This window comes from Canis lupus, chromosome 25 (genome assembly GCF_011100685.1).
Source record: "Canis lupus familiaris isolate Mischka breed German Shepherd chromosome 25, alternate assembly UU_Cfam_GSD_1.0, whole genome shotgun sequence".
NCBI lineage: Eukaryota > Metazoa > Chordata > Mammalia > Carnivora > Canidae > Canis > Canis lupus.
Genome location: NC_049246.1, coordinates 4,924,648 through 4,942,742, shown reverse-complemented (window position 1 = coordinate 4,942,742; position 18,095 = coordinate 4,924,648). Strand labels below are relative to the sequence as shown.

The 18,095-nt window shown below is 39.3% G+C and overlaps 1 protein-coding gene across 13 annotated transcripts in view; it reads left to right on the top strand.

The window, feature by feature from the left end:
- Positions 1–15,837, top strand: part of NBEA (neurobeachin) — a 674,010-nt gene extending 658,173 nt beyond the window's left edge. For all 13 annotated transcript variants that reach the window (XM_038573291.1, XM_038573292.1, XM_038573296.1 and 10 more), the window contains 4 exons: positions 9,103–9,204; positions 10,843–11,039; positions 12,028–12,179; positions 13,978–15,837. In XM_038573291.1, coding sequence (XP_038429219.1) covers positions 9,103–9,204; positions 10,843–11,039; positions 12,028–12,179; positions 13,978–14,068 — 542 coding nt within the window. In that variant the 3' untranslated portion in view covers positions 14,069–15,837. The remainder of the gene's footprint in view (positions 1–9,102; positions 9,205–10,842; positions 11,040–12,027; positions 12,180–13,977) is intronic.
- Positions 15,838–18,095: the final 2,258 nt, after the last annotated feature.

Below are 18,095 nucleotides of genomic sequence, written 5' to 3'. Positions count from 1 at the left end.
AATCTTCATTTTCACAGTAGTGTAGTAATCATTAGAGAAGTTTAATTAAGCAGCAGGTCTGTGTAGTGTCTTCCATCTAAATTGATGAAAATTAGAAGTTTTTAGATAATGAAAATTTTTTTTTTAAGAAAAAGAGTAGTGCTTTTAATCTCATTAACTAACATCTTCAAACTGGAGCTTAAAAATGATGAAAATGGTATTTCCAAAAAGAGGATTCATTTCTTAAAAGCAATCGTACCGCTATGAGGTAAAGAATTTTTCATGTTAAGTTATAGTAATTGTCTGTTAGGTACTTAATTTATGTGATTTTCTAATAATCTTTTTATTTTATTTTATTTTATTTTATTTTATTTTATTTTATTTTATTTATTTATGATAGTCACAGAGAGAGAGAGAGAGAGAGAGGCAGAGACACAGGCAGAGGGAGAAGCAGGCTCCATGCACCAGGAGCCCGATGTGGGACTCGATTCTGGGTCTCCAGGATCGCGCCCTGGGCCAAAGGCAGGCGCCAAACCGCTGCACCCAGGGATCCCTCTAATAATCTTTTAAATAAAAAGATGGTTAACAGTTTAGTCCACTGATTTTTCAAGAAAAATTAAATGTAGTAATATTTAGAGTGTTTAAAGTTCCATACAATAGGAGCTATATAAATAAAAATGTTTATATTAACCCTTAAGAATAAAATTGTGGCTATTGTATTTGTTAAAATGCAGCATTTTATTTAAGCTTTCAGTAAAGACAAGATTATTCTTGAGAAATTAAGAACATTATCAATACATATTTTTTATTACTGCCTCCATTTATAAGAATTTATTTTTGGTCAGAACTGTTGTCATCATTCTGACCCTAACCGATTTAACAAAACCCCATTAAGACTTTCTTAGACATTTATTATTAACATATGTCATATGGCTTTATTTCATTCATTATCCTTAAGGGGAAAAAAATGATCACTAAAGTATTAGGCAAGCAGTAAGCATGTATTGAATGCCTACTAGGTGCTGGTCCCATCTTAGTAGCTGAAAATGCTGGATAGTTGAAGTCTCTGGCCTTCTGGAGTTTACAAAAACATATATTATACTAATCACCAAACTGCTTTTTCCACCTGACTGTACTGAACACATTGAGTATTTATTACATGAATCACAAATTGCTTTCAGATAATGTTTGGTACCATACTACAAAATGTTCAGTCTTACATCTTGGGTACAAAATAAAAATTATGTTAAAAACTGGTGTCATGGGGAGAAAAAAATGGTGTCATGGGATGCCTGGCTGGCTCAGTGTTGAGCATCTGCCTTTGGCTCAGGGTGTAATCCTGGTCCGGGGATCGAGTCCCACATTGGGCTCTGTGTGAGGAGCCTGCTTCTCCCTCTGCCTATGTCTCCACTTCTCTCTGTGTCTCTTAGGAATAAATAAATAAAATCTTAAAAAAAAAAAAAAACTGGTGTCAGCTTTTTACCATATGGATGATTATAATGGTAAAAAATTAATAATTAGTCATATATAGTATTCGTTAGACTTGACTGATTTATGACTTACTTAATCTGTTGAAATAGCCAACCTGGACCACATATATATTGGTCAATTCACTCTTTTTGTAAAGGCAGTCACAGCACACCCTGAATTGACTGTCACATCAGGGATCAGCCATGGGTGTTGACACAGAATAGTCCTTGCCATCAGAAAACTCACAACCTGAAAGAAAAAGATTTTTTTTTCCTGTCCCAGTTTAATCTATTCTAGCTACCAATTCACAGGTCAGAGAATCAGGCTATATGTGTTTTCTATCTTATAATGCATTGCTACTCAAGACCAAAAAGCTGGTTATGTGTAAATTCATTTTAAAGTGTGTAACACAATGCCCTTATGTTTTTAGGAGTTGTATATATTAACCTAGACTTGAAGGGGGGAAGTCCTAGTGTGAAATATAATATGCCAGTAGCTATTAGAATTGGTCTTGGTGTGGACATTGAATTGCTTTGTATGTCAGAGGCTGACTCATATTTATTCAGTACATATAATGATAGGATTCATTTATTCACTTTCTCAACATTAATTCAAGTGGCTCTCTAATATATTTATGTCTCTTTTGCATTGTCATTATTCTTTTTTAATGGATAGCTCTCTTGGTACCACAGAGAAAATATAACTAATGTTTGTGGATTTTTTTAGGTAGGTGCAGAAAGAGTTTATGGTTTCATTGAATCAAATATATTACTGTGACTAATTCAGATATCTCAGAAATAGTCTTTTCCTAATTATTTTTATAGTTTTAATGAATTTGGCACAAAGACAATGAACATTTACAAGCAGATTATTACAAAGAGTTTCAGACCATAAAAGAAATAAGCAGGTGCTACCTACTATAGGTTACAGTTGGATTACAGCTGTTTTATTCATATATTTTATATACCAATATCCAGTGTTACTCTTTCAAACTCAGGACTTTGAATATAGAAAATTTTCTTGGAGATTTAAATAGGTCCCTGACTAGATAACAGAATTGCAGAGATGTGAGGGACAGATGCTTTCATCTGAAACACTCTTTTGCACAAATTCTGAAACTAATTTGGAAGTGATAAAAATTAATTTGCGCACTTTAATTGGAAGCAGCCTACTGCATGAAAAAAAGGAGAGCAGAGCAGGCAATTTGTGCTAAAAGCTGATTGAATTTTTGTCAGGTAGGTATCTTGGACTTGGCCGCTTATCCTCCTGAGCCCCTCTTTGCAATATATTACAACCCATCTCTGACTGGTGTTCTTTAAAAGGATCAATGCTATTCCTGTTGAATCCCTGGAGCCCAAAATTTCATTGATCTTGGGACTTGACATTTCTCATTACGTGCTGTAGCTTCCAAAAAGATAGTCACAAGAGGAGCAAGTCAACATTGTTGTCTCTTCAACAGACACCTAAAATACACTGGGACCCCAGCTCAAAATCCAATTTGCTTTTAAAGTGTGTGGTTTTTGTTTCTGCCAGATATAAGGTGCTTTGTAGAAAGGTTTGTTGATACATACATATGACGTTTTTAAAATCATAGCAATAGGAAACTTTGGAAGAGAATTTACTGTTCATCTTTTCAGATCAAATCTACAGATATTCGAGTAAAATGCAGAAGACATTATTATGCCATTCCAATTTCACTTTTTTAAAAATAAGTCTTTTAACTGATGTTGTATAAGCATTATGCAAACTATGAAACAAGAAGCCCATTGAAAAGGAGGCTCTAGCTGTGCACACATCCCTTCCTTGGGCTCCCATTGTGTGAGCTTCAGCTCTGGACACTGACCCTCCTGCCAGCTACGACCTGTCATTAAACATCTGCCAAATCATATCCCTCTCTTTGTTTGCATCCAGCCTTCTCCTACTTTGGGTGTCCTGGTGCCCAGCTCCATGACCACCACTAACCAGTGTATTGTACTGGATGAAAGAAGCCTGGACAAACAGCCCAGAGATATTTTTAACTTATACATATGCTTGCCTCACTTCTCAGAACTAGGGATCTTAGCTAGGGCTTATTAAATGTATCAGAGGAAGCATAGTTATATGTGAACAATTCCTAACTCCTAGGACTTTCAAAAGTGATGTCCGTAATGTAACATTCTCTTCTCAGCCTCCCATCCCCTCAGCCTAATATTAGGAGACTTTGTAGGGTCCATGACTAAGAAAGGGGCTGAATGCCACTTGGTCAGTGCTCTTCCTGTCCCTTTATGGAACTAAGGCTGCAGGGTTCTTTGGCTTGAGTCAAAAGAAATATTTATTAAAAAAAAAAAAAAAAAAAAACCACAAGAGTTGACTAATAGGTTCTTGTGATCAGAGAGCTTCAGATCCATACCAGGAGGGTTAGGGGTGTCTCTGGGCATTTATGCAAAACTCTACTTCCTTGGATTATACTGTTGACTGTTTGGGGAAGGTAATGGCAGGACAGTAATGTACCCTGACCTAGATCCAGGTTCAGGACTTTAAGGGAGGAGATTCATCCTGCCACAGCAGTGCTCAGAGGTTGTTTGTGTCCTCTCTGCAAGAGAGAAAGAACATAGAGTGAATGAATAGCTATCTTCTATTTTTCAGTGAGTATTCTGTGAGTAATAGATTAATATAATAAAACGAAACCACATCATGGGTCATTTTCCAGCCCTGGGGATATTTTTATATGGGTCACCTGTGGCCTGTGGAAAATGCGGGCCCAGGCATTCTTGATACTTGGGCCAGACCTGCAAGTGGCTGAGGATGCAGAGTCTCAATAAGGGACTCCTCTTGGACGCAGGTCTTCTGAGCTAATCTTAACAATTGTCTGACAGTTTTTTAACATAAATCTTGAAATCGCAGTAGTGATTAAAATACATATTCTAGGATTTCAAGCCATCCTATTTTTATGTAGGTATAAACATGAATGAAAATCCTTTCCACGGGGATTCTGCAGGGAGCTAACAAAGGGTGTAGATAAAGTCTGAACATCATATATCATCAAGACGTTCATCTTCTGATTCCAGCAGAACTGCATTGAGGGTCATAGATTGTACAAACTCTGCTGTTTTTATTTAGATCTTCATGCAGAGGAACCAAAGCTTCCCACTGCATATTAGTAGTCCTAATAGAATAAGGACTACTAAGTAGAATAAGGTACTAAGTAGAATAAGGTTTAAAATCATAAGAACCATGAATATCCTTACTTTGATCATTTCTCTAAGGCCAGAGACCATTTCACTGAAAAAGTTCTCTTCCATGTGAGTAACAGCATCTAATATCTTTGTACTGTTTTTGTCATCCATTTTTAAAATATTGAAATGACTTTTGCTTAAAAATGAGATGGAATCTGTTTATAATAAGCCTTTTATATTTGGAGTTTCCAAATGGCTTGCCTATAAGCAATCTCAAAATAGGGCATGTTTGCTCTTTATCGTCCATGGTAATTCCATCACATGGAGAGCTCCTCTGTTGAGGAGATGAGGGCGATGGCGCTGTGTTGAAGGGGGGGACACAGGGTGGGGAGCGTTCACCTCCACCTCCCTGTGCACAGGCCCTTTAACCCCCAGCCACATCCATCAGTTGTGATGTGACAGTGACAGGATAGTCCCAAGATTTTGAATGATTGTTGGGGTGTGTGACATCTGTCCCTGGCAATGAAATGTCCCTGGCAGGGAAATATGCTTCCTCTTGCTGCTGGTTTCCCAACTCAAAAACCCCTGAATAACATTTTATTTACTTTTCTCTAGTTTAAAGAGGAAAACAGTGCTTTCAGGGGCCCTGAACAATATCCCCTTAACAGTCTCCATGGTTTATTCAAATGATCTGGGGAGATGGTAATGAAAAAAATTTTTTTGACTTTCTAAATCAAATGCAAGCCTTGGAAAGGCTTATTTCCTAATAGAAAATAGATTACATACATAAGGAGTAGTTTTATACATGTTTTTCAATTCCCTGCAAGAGGACTAGATAGCTTTTTACTTTTTTTCTGTAGCATATAAGGGAAAAAGTTTAGAAAACTCTTTACTTAATGTAAATTTTATTAAGCATATAATTTCATAATTTTTTTTAATTCACCAGTCTCTCTGACATAAAATAATTAGGAAAATTAAGGATCACATTACACAGAAAATCTTCATTTTCATTTTACCAGGGAACTCAAGGCATCTTTAGAGCATTATTTTATAAATATATTTCAGACAAATCCAGGATTGCCGACAAATATAAATGGATACTTTGTCAATATTCAAAACCATCATAGTGGTATACAAAAACTTAGAAGATGACACACGGGCTGCCGCCCTGCTTCTCCCATATTCCAGCAAAGAGAGGCCCCAAAAGCAAAATGGAAACTGATGGATCTGGGGAAGGTCACAGGAAACTGAGCAATTCCTGGAGAGATAAGAGGATGATTGGGTCTAAAGGAGGAGGTGTTGGCAAACCAGAGGAAGCACATTGTGCGTCTCGCAGTATAGGCATCTTAGTTATGCTCTTCCCTCCCATTTTCCCAGGCCTATTGTTGCCTTCCCTCCAGCCTCTGTGGGGCATAGAATCAAAGCACCAGTGCAGCTTCTCATGCTGCTGGTGCCAAGGGAGGGGTGATCCAGGGAGGCAGGCACAATTGCCAGCCGGTGAACATTCGCTGCCCCCACCCTGCCCCCTCCACAGTGAAGACCAGGCATCGCAGCCAGGTGGGAGCCATCAGAGCAGTGTCCACCCCAAAGCACAGGGTGGTTCTCTGGGAGAAAAGAATTGGGGCTGGGGGCACCCTACCCAGAGTAGGATTGACAGAAAAAAACAGGCCAGCATGCAAGGAACTCAAGCAATGTGAGAAAAGATCACAAGCTCAACAACCAGGTGAAGCAGAATGAATAAAAGAAAAATACAGAACTTTTTCTTAAAAAGGCATTTGTTTGGGATGCTTGGGTAACTCAGTCAGTTAAGCCTCTGACTCTTGGTTTCAGCTCAGGCCATGATCATAGGATTGAGCTCCAGTCGGGATCCACAGTGAGCGTGGAGCCTGATGAAATTCACTCTCCCTCTGCACCCCCCCAGGTCCCCGCTCACATGCGTGTACACACACTCTCTCTGTCTCTCAAAAAAAATTTATAGATAAATAAAAAAGCATAAGTCTAAGGTATAAGAAAAGGAGAACCAAAGTTACTGAGTACTGTTTTATATTTCTTAAGCTAGGAAATGAGTACAAGTGAATTTATTTTATTCTCTTAATTTTATACATATGTTATAAATATTTAATATGTAACTAATTTTTAATTATGTCTAAAAGCAAAAGAAGATCAGATAGCTTTGTAGAAGCTACCAACATGAAAAGAATCAGTGACCTTGGAGGAAAAAAATTAATCTACAGTGTTCCTCAAACTTAACTATTACACTGATCCCTTTTAAAGAGAACAAAATTAAGGAGGGCACTTGATGGCAAATTGAATGTAAATACAAAATACGAAATAGAACAAAATTATAATTAACTTGCCCCCCCCCCCAAAAAAAAAACCCTGACTCTGAGGAATGTGTTCTCGGACCCCATGAACAAGTTTGAGAAACACTGAATTAATTAGTTCATCTTAATTGTTAAAGCATAAGTCAATTTTAAATTGCCGCAGCATAAATTTTTGACAGCAAAGAGAGAGCTCGTCTTTATAACTGGTTAACAAATATGTTTAGAGTATCCTCAAAGTATAAATCTGAAATTTAAAATTTTCATAGAACTTTTCACTCCCAAGAAAACATCTACAGAGGGAGCCTGGGTGACTCAGTTAAGCATCTGCCTTCGGCTCAGGTCTTGATCCCAAGGATCTGGGGATTGGGCCCCACTTTGAGCTCCCTCCTGCTTCTCCCTCTTCCTCAGCCTCCTACTCCCCTTGCTTGTGCTTGCTCTCAATCTCTGTCTGTCTCTCTCAAATAAAATCTCAAAATAAATAAATCTCAAATAAAATCTCAAATAAATAAAATCTCAAATGAAATCTCAAATAAAATCTCAAATAAACACCAAGTTCCTACATGACTTTTCAAGGAGAAAAAGTAATGGCCAATAATCCTGATAACTTAAGATGAAATAATACATTCGTACTATATGCACAGAGGCATATTTATGTATCCTACTGACGGTTTGCTAAGATAGTACTGTAGAGTCAGCTAAACCAGACATCCAGATAAAACTGTCATACACTAGGAGTCAGCTAGAACTGTTTAAAAATAAAAACAGAAGGAAATAGGCAACATAAGACATTAATTAGTGTGATATTAATGAGAAATAGAAATAGTGGGGTGTTACAAGGCATTGATAAAATATTTGTTGAATCTGATGGGCTGATTCAGGTCCAAACTGTATTGTTACTAAGTGTTTCACATCCTCCTTTCTGATCACAACCTTCAACCTTCAATAGCATTTCACCTCAATGAGTCTCTTAGAGGTCCTCACATATGCCCAGGATGGCCAATACTGGCTTTTCCTATCCACCAAAGGAACCTGTGAGAACCCTGCCCAGGTTGGCACCATAGCCCATTCACCTTCTGCAGTGCCTCTGTGACTTGCTATTGTTTCCTTTTCTTTTACGATCTGCACCGAAGCCTGTAGAGACCCCTCATTTCTGTCCCAGACTGGCTTTTCCAAACAGTTTGCCGCAATAAGGCAAGCTTCAGCATGATGCCCTCTTAACTTTGCTGATCCTTCCCACGCTGTCTTTGTGCAGGTTACTCACCTAATATTCTGATGTTCTCTTCGTATGGAGGTCTTTTGATCCCTACTGCATATACTCTGCATATAATCTGTTCTTCCTCACACTTGGTATAGTGGAGTGTGTCCAATGGCAAGCCTGGGGAAGGCCGAAGTTGTTTGATGAGTTCTCAAGAGTTCCAGGTTATGCCTTACACCTCTTTACGGTCCCAGCTCCTAGCCTGCCTAGAAGAATGCCAATCATTCACTTAATGATTGGGAAAGCACTTAGCAGTGAAAATGTTTGTGTCCTGTAACACAGCTGGACTTTTTAGCTAGGTTCGATTTAACATTAAGTCAAGTGGAAATTTAAGATGGTCATCTCTTTCCTTCCCTACCTTCCTCTCACTCAAAATCAAAGCACCTCAGCCTGTTTTGTTGGAGATTTTAAGGAATGTTTTTAAATGGGTAAGAGCATGGTTTTCAAAATTAGATGGCTCTGGGCTCAGTCCAGTGTTTGCTAGCTGTATGAAATTGTACAAGTTGAATAACCTTGCAAAGCCTTGGGTTTCTTGGCTATAAAATAGGGATAACAACAGTACCTGCCTCATAGGAATATTGCCATAATTAAATGAGATAATACATATAAATACCTTGGCAGGCTTGGTGTCAGTTTCATAACAATGGTCAGGAAAAGAATAGCTATCACACTGTCATGATGTTGTAGGCACGTCACATCTGTTAAGGTACTCAGTCATCTAAACGACCCACAGAGTGGGTTTACAGTAGTAGTAGTTTAAAGGTGAGGAAACAGGTTAAGGCACTGGCTCATGGTCACACATCTAGTAAGTGCACTCAATAAATATTAACGATTATTATTTTAAATGTCTGAGTTAATGGTGTAGCTCTTCATTTCTAGCATTGGTCTGTGCTAACTCACTGCTCCGGTTTCCTTGCAGGTGACTATCCTGCACCCAGAGCTGTCCTCACAGGCCATGACCATGAAGTTGTCTGTGTTTCCGTCTGTGCAGAACTTGGACTTGTTATCAGTGGTGCTAAAGGTCAGAAGGCATTTCTTTCATTTTAGGTCTTTAAAAACTGTACTATTTTCTCAAGTGAACCATGATTTATGATGTCTTTCCTTTAGCAGGCTCTCTATAGACAATGTAATCCTCTGAGTTCCTTGCAACTGTTTCATTTTATTAGTAATATTCACTAGTATTAATATAAAATATATGTAAAATGTTATGTAGTATTTTGTGGCCACCAGCATTCTAGCCAGGACACTGGTAAATTAAACTATAGCATGTCCCTGCGATGCAACTATTAAAAATAACACATAAAAGATGGGGGGAGGTATCTGTGAGGTAGTAGGGAATCTGGGGGTGGGGGCAGTCAGGTTGCTTCTCAGTCATAGCCTTGGACCCACCTCCCTCAAGAAGCCCCTTCCTTTATAAGGCCCTAGGCTTGTAGAGGTTGGTGGGAAAGGACACATGAGTACCTGGAGGTTTTGCTTTTTGTGGAATTGTTTCAGGAAAAATCAGGAAACTTGGATTCTACTTCCGGATCAGACACCCAATTCTCCATGGGAGGGTCTGGGGCAGGAAGGAGCCTCATACTTGGGAGAAACTGCAAGAAAAGCAGAGGGGCTGAGGGGATGCTGTCGCGGTGGAGTTAGGGAGAGAGAAAGTTGACAGGAGGGAGGGCCCGTGGCACAGGGATTGATTGCCATGTGTATTTTATTTCAAGCGTACTGGAAAGCCACTGAAGGTTTTTTAAGCAAAGTGATGCGATGATCAGATTTGGTTTTCAGGAGCTTGTCCTGGCTGCTTTATGAAGAATGGATATAATATCTGAAGGTTAGGGACTGTGTTTTTTTCACTTTTGTGTCTAAGAGTAAATAACCCTATGAACACATAGAATATTTTCAATAAATATCCTTTTCTAAATATTTTTTAAAGTAGCAATTTGTGTAATATCCTATCTTGTAAAGTGAAAAGGAAAAAAAAAAAGACAGGTATGGGGGAAAAAAACAACACTTTCTAGAGATGATGGGTGATATTGTGATTGCTATGTTATTTTTCTCCCTGATTTTCTGTATTCTCTATCATTTTAGAAATCAGGAAAAAAAATTAGGTCTAGCCTTATAATGCTAAGTGTTTTGTAAAATATGTATCTACTGGAGTCAACTGGAAAATAAAAATGTAATTCATTGTTTTCATGAGGTTGTTTTGTTGAGGGGCAAGTAATATCAAACTATATTAACCAAGTTATTTTTTCTATCAACTTGGCTAGTGAAACTTTTATCTTATCAACAAGATTTCTGCCAGGGGAGAAAAATCAGAGCAAAATAAGTCACTACTCCCCATACTAGTTTTGCACTCTTGCCTCACTGATCATGTTGACAGACAAAAAGTGTTTGTGTATTATCTCATGAGAATATTATCTCATGAAGGAAAAGACCAGATATTTCCCTAGATAAAAAGTTGGGGAGATCTGTATGTGGTAACAGCTTCCTGTATTTGATTTGTTTAAATAAAACACCAGTTCTTGGCTCCTGCTAGCGTACCTCTTTTCTTCTCTGCCTTCTTTGAACAAATCTGAGTGTACGTACCGAGGTAGGGTTTGTGGGTTTGTGAGAGCTCATATGTGACTTGTCATCATGAATGACTCCAGCCCTGGCTGTCCTCCTTCTGCAGAGGGCCCTTGCCTTGTCCACACCATCACTGGAGATTTGCTGCGAGCCCTAGAAGGACCAGAAAACTGCTTGTTCCCCCGCTTGATTTCCGTCTCTAGTGAAGGCCACTGTATCATATACTATGAACGAGGGCGATTCAGCAATTTCAGCATTAACGGGAAACTTTTGGCTCAAATGGAGATCAATGATTCAACCAGGGTAAATCTGCATGTTCAGTGCTTAACAGGGACTGAAGCCACGAGACCGATCGGCTACCTTACATTAAAGGATTCGTAATAGAATTTCCCTGGTATCCAGATAAATGTGTGCTGTGTTTTGTTTGTTTTAGATTCTATTTATTTGAGAGAGAGAGTATGGTGGGGGGGCAGAAGGAGAGGGAGAAGCAGACTCCTCACTGAGCAGTGGAGGGGGAGTCTCAAGGGGGGGGCTCAACTAGGGGAGGGAGGGGGTGGGTGGGACCCTGAGATCCTGACCTGAGCCAAAGGCAGAAGCTTAACCAACTGAGCCACCCAGGTGCTCCAAATGTGTGCTGGTTTTAAAAGCATGTAACTTCATGTAGACTGATGCTTTGAACAAACCCAAAGTTCATTTAATCCCAAGTAGTTAACTCAGTGGATTTAGAGATGATAGCTTTTGTTTGATTAGAAGTCAGACCCCTAAGGAGGTCTTTCTTCAGCTCCTTTATAAACAGTTCTGCATCATCTGACATTAAAAGTGAGTTTCTTGTCAAAGAATGTTACTGTTAGAATCCTAGACCAAAATTACATGTACCAGACTGCCCTTCACTCATAAATGAATTTTGATTGTTGGTTTATCATTATTAAAAACCGTTTTTGAAATATGCTTCTGCCATTTGTTCTGAAAATCTTGACATTGTTACTATTCAGGACTTAACAAAACATCATGTTACTTAATTCTCAAATTCTTCCTGGATTAGATTGATAATATTCTCTTTGGGACTTCTGTTATTTTGTAACCTTAATTGGTTTTAATAAGATCCTTTGTTTATGTAAGAACTCTGATGAATTCCACATTGGAAATTCTGTGGAGTGGACTTTAGGCAACTTGGACAAATGGCTAAAAGCAGATAATAATTATGAGGGAACTGTGTTGAGTGCTTTTGGGTAATGACCATTGACCATCTGGGAAAAACAGAGAAATTGTTGTTTTTCTGCCTTTTCTGAAGGCCATTCTCCTGAGTAGTGATGGCCAGAACCTGGTGACCGGAGGGGACAATGGTGTGGTGGAGGTCTGGCAGGCCTGTGACTTCAAGCAGCTATACATTTACCCTGGATGTGATGCTGGCATTAGAGCAATGGACTTATCCCATGACCAGAGGTGAGCCACGCCAAGGGGAAACGTAATCACTTGAGAACTGTCACTGAAACTTCTTTACATTCTACCAAGGGTGAAATGTGCTGTGAATAAGATTCCAGCATCCAGATGGAAGAAAGACTAGCACAGAAAAGGATAAGTTGAGAAGGGGAGTAAGTGCTATAAGAAAGGATTCTGGTAGGAAGAAAACAGAAAGAGAATAATCGGCGGGGAGAACAGGGTTGCATAAAGGAAGAAATGGGTCTTTTGAAGAATAGGCACATCCAGACACTGCTCCAAACAGAATTATTCCCACCAACGTCTCTGTTCCAAGGGCCTCACCTAGCCTCAGACAGAGCCCCCCTGGCTTCCATTCTGGGAAGAAGACACATGTTTCTCAGCACAGGTGTGTTTCAGCTTGAGGCATCCTTGTAGCCAGCAACTCTCAGCAGAGCTGGCCTCTGTTTTAAAAGATATAAAACACTCACCTGTTACTGAGACAATCCCTCCCTCCCACTTTCTTATTCACACATTTCTCATTTGTGTTATTTTTTTATATTTTATATATTCCCCTAAAACTTTATAATCTTTTTTTAAAGAACTGATATGAGAATTAATTAATAATTTTCCCTTGTGCCTCAGTTGGCAACAGGACAAGGTGTTTATTGTAAAATGAAAAGGATACTTGGAATATAAAGTCTAAAATTTCTAGATTCAAAAAAATCTTAAACTCTGTAATCTTAATGTGGTATATAATTTCTCCTTTTTTGCTGTATATTTAACAGAAATAAGAAAAGTGTATTAACCAACTTTTTTCATCTACATGTATATTCTTTATTAAAGTATGGGTTTCAAAATATTATCAATACTAAGGCTTATATCACAAATTTAACAAAGCATCTGCACAATCTAGTAAAATGGTACTGAAGTCATCAAGAGAAGTAACATGATTAAGAGCTTGAGAAAGGGATATTTTTTGATCTGCTGCCCAGCCTGTTTTTAAAGAAAATGTAAGCAGGTGATTTTAAGAGTATTCCAGAATGCTGTAGTCAGTATTCATGAATAAATGGGAATGCTTTATTATGTAATTACGTATAGATACATGAGCATTACTAAAGTATTTGATACCAAGTAGTGAAATCAAGTTGAAACATTCTCCCTGACATTCTTACTCATTCATGTTGCAAACATTCGCTACCTACCACCATCATAGATGACGCACCACCAAGTACTAAGATTAGTGACTCCTCAGTGCCCAAATAATAATCATCATTGTATGGGAGGGAAGTAGGGATGGCATGTCAGGAGAAGGAAGTGATTGACTTTTCTTGAAGAGTGAGGAGGGCAAGAGAAGCTTAATTCACTAGGCATCAGAAGAGAGGGTAGACGGGGAGCATCTGCAGAGTCACATTAATGTCAGGGGTCTCCAAAGAGGAGGAAGAAAGAAACTGATGAAGTTCCTATTTCTAGCTCAATCTCATCCCTCATTTCCATTATTTTTGTGTTTTATAATGTCCCTGATATGTTAGAGCAGTAGCACACGCACATAAGTTACATGCACGTATTGAGGATGCTTACCCATAAAGTGTCTATCTGAGGAACTATCTGATCAAAAGCTACACAACACTCGGTCTGGCAGTCCGGATCTGAGCAGGATTGGTTCAAGTTCTCCCAGGAGAACCAAGAACAGGTTACAATCCTGTGTCAGTGAACACAAAACTAACACTTGGGGAACTCAGAACGCATGATACTGTCTAGTAGAAAAGTAGCAAATGCATCAGTGATTTTACATCACTCTTAACCACTGTCTCTGCTTTTCCAGGACTCTGATCACTGGTATGGCTTCTGGTAGCATCGTAGCGTTTAATATAGATTTTAATCGGTGGCATTATGAGCATCAGAACAGATACTGAAGAAAAACGAAGACCCAAAAGCCAAGTTAAAGCTGAGAGCACAAGTGCTGCATGGAAAGGCAATATCTCTGGTGGAAAAAACTCGTCTACATCGACCTCCGTTTGTACATTCCATCACACCCAGCAATAGCTGTACATTGTAGTCAGCAGCCACTTTACTTTGTGTGTTTTTTCACGACTGAACACCAGCTGCTACCAAGCAAGCTTATATCATGTAAATTATATGAATTAGGAGATGTTTTGGTAATTATTTCATATATTGTTGTTTATTGAGAAAAGGTAATAGGACGCGTCACAAGAGACTTTTGACAATTCTGAGGAACCTTGTGTCCAGTTGTTACAAAGTTTAAGCTTTGAACCTAACCTGCATCCCATTTCCAGCCTCTTTTCAAGCTGAGAAAAAAAAAAAAAAAAACACGTTTGATACTTTGTACATCAGATGCATCTTATTTAAAGGGATACTTTTGTAAAAGTAAAACCTTGTATAAAGAACAAAACGTTTCTTAATTTTATTGTGGAGTTACAACTTGCATGTTCTTTAATCCTGATGTCTTGATGGAACAGGTGCATTCACACTATGAAACAGAAAGATATGTCCAAGGACACAGCTCGTATGAAAGGGTTGAATTTGGGCTCAGTAATTTTGGACATATTCACCAAAATATGGTTTGCACTTTTTAATCTACATTCATCCCTTCTAAGTGAAATTTGCTCATAAAGCATTTGGATACTAAGCCATTATTTGCCATTTTTGCTACTTTATACAAAGAAAATTCAGCCCTACCCTTCATAATTTGAAGACACAGCAGAAAGGGGGCTTAGGGATGAGGTCTTGGTTTTTATTGTATAAATAGGAGTCATGATCATTAGTTCCATAGTAATGACTTCCCAACTCCTGGACATCTCTTCCAGAGTCATCCTGCTGGCTTAGTGTGTGTACATTAGGGGAAGAGAATCTGATGCTAACTATTTTTAGTTTGGTTTGATTTTGTTTTGGTTTTTTCTCTTCGGTTCTCGAATAGCTTAGTTTCTTTAATAACGGGTCAGACTTTATTCTAACAATAACTGAGGTTATTCCTTTAGGTTCTTGTGCAATTCTCACCTAAAGCCACACTCTTAGCCTAAGGCACTTCATCTTTTTATGATATAAACTGATGGGTATCAAATGATTTTCCATACCTTGTACTGATCAAGTTACACACCCAGGGGTATATACACTTATTCATGTTTCTTCTTTGTATATTTGGTGGCTGTATCGTCATAGATGTACATATTGTGTCGGTAGGGCTATGAGGCATGTTCCAGGAATGTAATTTTCTCAGAATTTATACTCACTTGCAGTCATTTATTTAAAAAGATACAACAAGATAATGGGTTCTTTGTATTGGCACTTTGCACCAGAAACATATCATTATTTATTGACGTGATTACTTCTTTGTCATCCACCTTGTATTAGTAAGTTTTAGCACTGAATTCCTTCTTCATTGTTGTTTGTATTTATGATATTCTGAAATTCTGGGGGATCAGCGTAATGATTAAGTTATTCATCACCAGGCTGTAAGCAATATCTTGAGTTTGTAGCTTAGAATTGGGAGGATACCGAACATCTGGAAGACAAGTTCATTTCATCTTGAGATCATGGTGAAATATTTTGGATATATAAATTCCTTAAGCTATTGTAACCATGTTTTATTGCAAAGATGTAAAATATGCCAGATGTGTGTGAGTTGGAAATCAAAAAAAGAAAAATAAAATATGCAAAGAATTCACTGATTGTTTCACATTTCATTGGACACTTCACTAACATGCATTCATTATGTTGTCATACAAGTTTAAGGAATCAGCATCACCTCATATAAAGGCCTACGGCATCTAAAAACATGAAATAGAGTCCTAATGAGGTTCCGTAATTTGCTGAAACATGAGCTGCTCTGCTTGACCATCTGGCAGGGATTTGGGGGCAACAGTGACCAGAGGGAAACAGCCCTGTCATTTCTTCTACATAATCCACTTTTTTGGGTTATTTTTCTTTTATTTGAAGGGAACTAAATGCATGTGATGGCGAAGAATATAATTGCTCTTTACATGAATGTTACCAAATAATGCTGTTCTCATTTGAATCATGCTTTCTAGAATTTATCATGGGCCAGGCATGACGCAGGCAGGGAACAGAGTGACCGGCACGAGCAGAGCAGCTGCCAGCAGGCCGGGGCAGTGCTAAGAGGGCTCAGTCACCCTGGGTTAGCAGAGGCAGTCGGGTAGCAGCCCAACAGGCCCAAGGAGTGACTGGACCACAAGCAAGCTTCCATCTGCATAATGGAGACCAAAAGGACAACCAACAGCAGCCTGAGAAAGCCTTGCTCCTATCACTTTTCACCTGGTCCCCAAGCCAGTCATGTCGGTCATAAGTCCAGCTGCCTCCCTCAAACCAGCCTTCTGGCAGCCCATCAGTCACTCAGGCTGGCTACCAGCAGCTCTTTAAAACAACTCCCCGCTTCTAGAACCATCTTCCGAACTGTCACTAAAACCTGACCATTCAGACCTTCCCAACACACCTCACTCTGCTGCCAGAAGCTCTGGTTCACCACCACCCCAATCATCCACCCAGTCATCCCACTGCTGAGCAGCCTACAGTGGCTTTCCATGTTCTTAAACTCTGGTGGGGGAAGACGTGGCTACAGAGTAGAATCTAGGCCCCATCCCTCCCAGGTGATTCCATGCAGATCATCCTTGGGCCCATTTTCAACAACACTAATGTGAGGGATGAAAGCCTCACTCAGGAACTGAGCACAGAAATCCTTCAGGAGGGAAACATTCTCATTCTCCTTCCCCCGGCACCCCGTACCTCAGGGGAATCCACCTATTTACAAGTCCCTGAAAATTCTCTGTGCTATGGCCCTAGTGTTTTTCCACCCGAGAGGGCCTCTTTGCCAGCACTATCTGGTCAAACTTGTTGCAAATTGACCTAAACCAGTTTGGTAGCGTACAGTCTTTTGGCAGGTGCAGGTGGTACCCAGACTCCACACGCTTACTATATTATGATGCAAAAGATTCCTAGGACCAATTGCTGCCACATGTTGTGATACCTTTTCACCAACATGGAGCCCCGTGTGGGGCTGGAACTCATGACCCTGAGATCAAGACCTGAGCTGAGATCAAGAGTCACATGCTCAACTGGCTGAGCCTCCCAGACGACCCTTTCACCAAACATAATTTAGCAGGCAAGTACAAGACCAAGTCAGAACCCTGGGAGCTTGGTGAATTCCAGTGCCTTTTTAGATGATCTGACAACCATTAGTGTCTGCTTTCAGACACTAGAAGTAGCATCTAGAAGTAGCAACATTCTAGAAGTAGCATCCCCTCTGCCTTGTGATGCCATCAGAATCTTCCAATCCAAACATTTAGGTCTCAGCCTTGGGCACCCAAACTAAGGGTATAGACTAATGGCCTCAGTGGACTCTTACACCTGGTGGTGGAGAGGTAGGAAAGGTCTCTAAAATACTGCATCCAGGGATGCCTGGGTAGCTCAGTGGTTGAGCATCTGCCTTCGACTCAGGGCGTGATCCCGGAGACCAGGGATCGAGTCCCACATCAGGTTCCCTGCATGGAGCCTGCTTCTCCCTCTGCCTGTGTCTCTGCCTCTCTCTGTCTCTCATGAATAAATAAAGAAATTTAAAAATAAAATAAAATAAAATACTGCAGCCAGTGCATATTGAATTCATATATACTAAATACCACAAATTTCATCAATGAGAGATCATTTATAGCATCCCTTATGCTAATTAAGAAAGCAATAATTTCCCCCACTGAAAAGCCATTTTAGCATTCACTATTTTGACATAATAAAAGCTTCTGGTTTCTTTTGGAATAAGGAAGCTGGAGTTCTGGGCCCTGACTTATATTGAGACCTTTCTGATTAAATGACCCGGAGTAGAGATTTCTGATCAGAGCAACTGACCACCCCTTAGAATGCAGTATAAATTAGCAGATACTAGCACAATGTTTATAGTGGATATTTTCAAGTAAA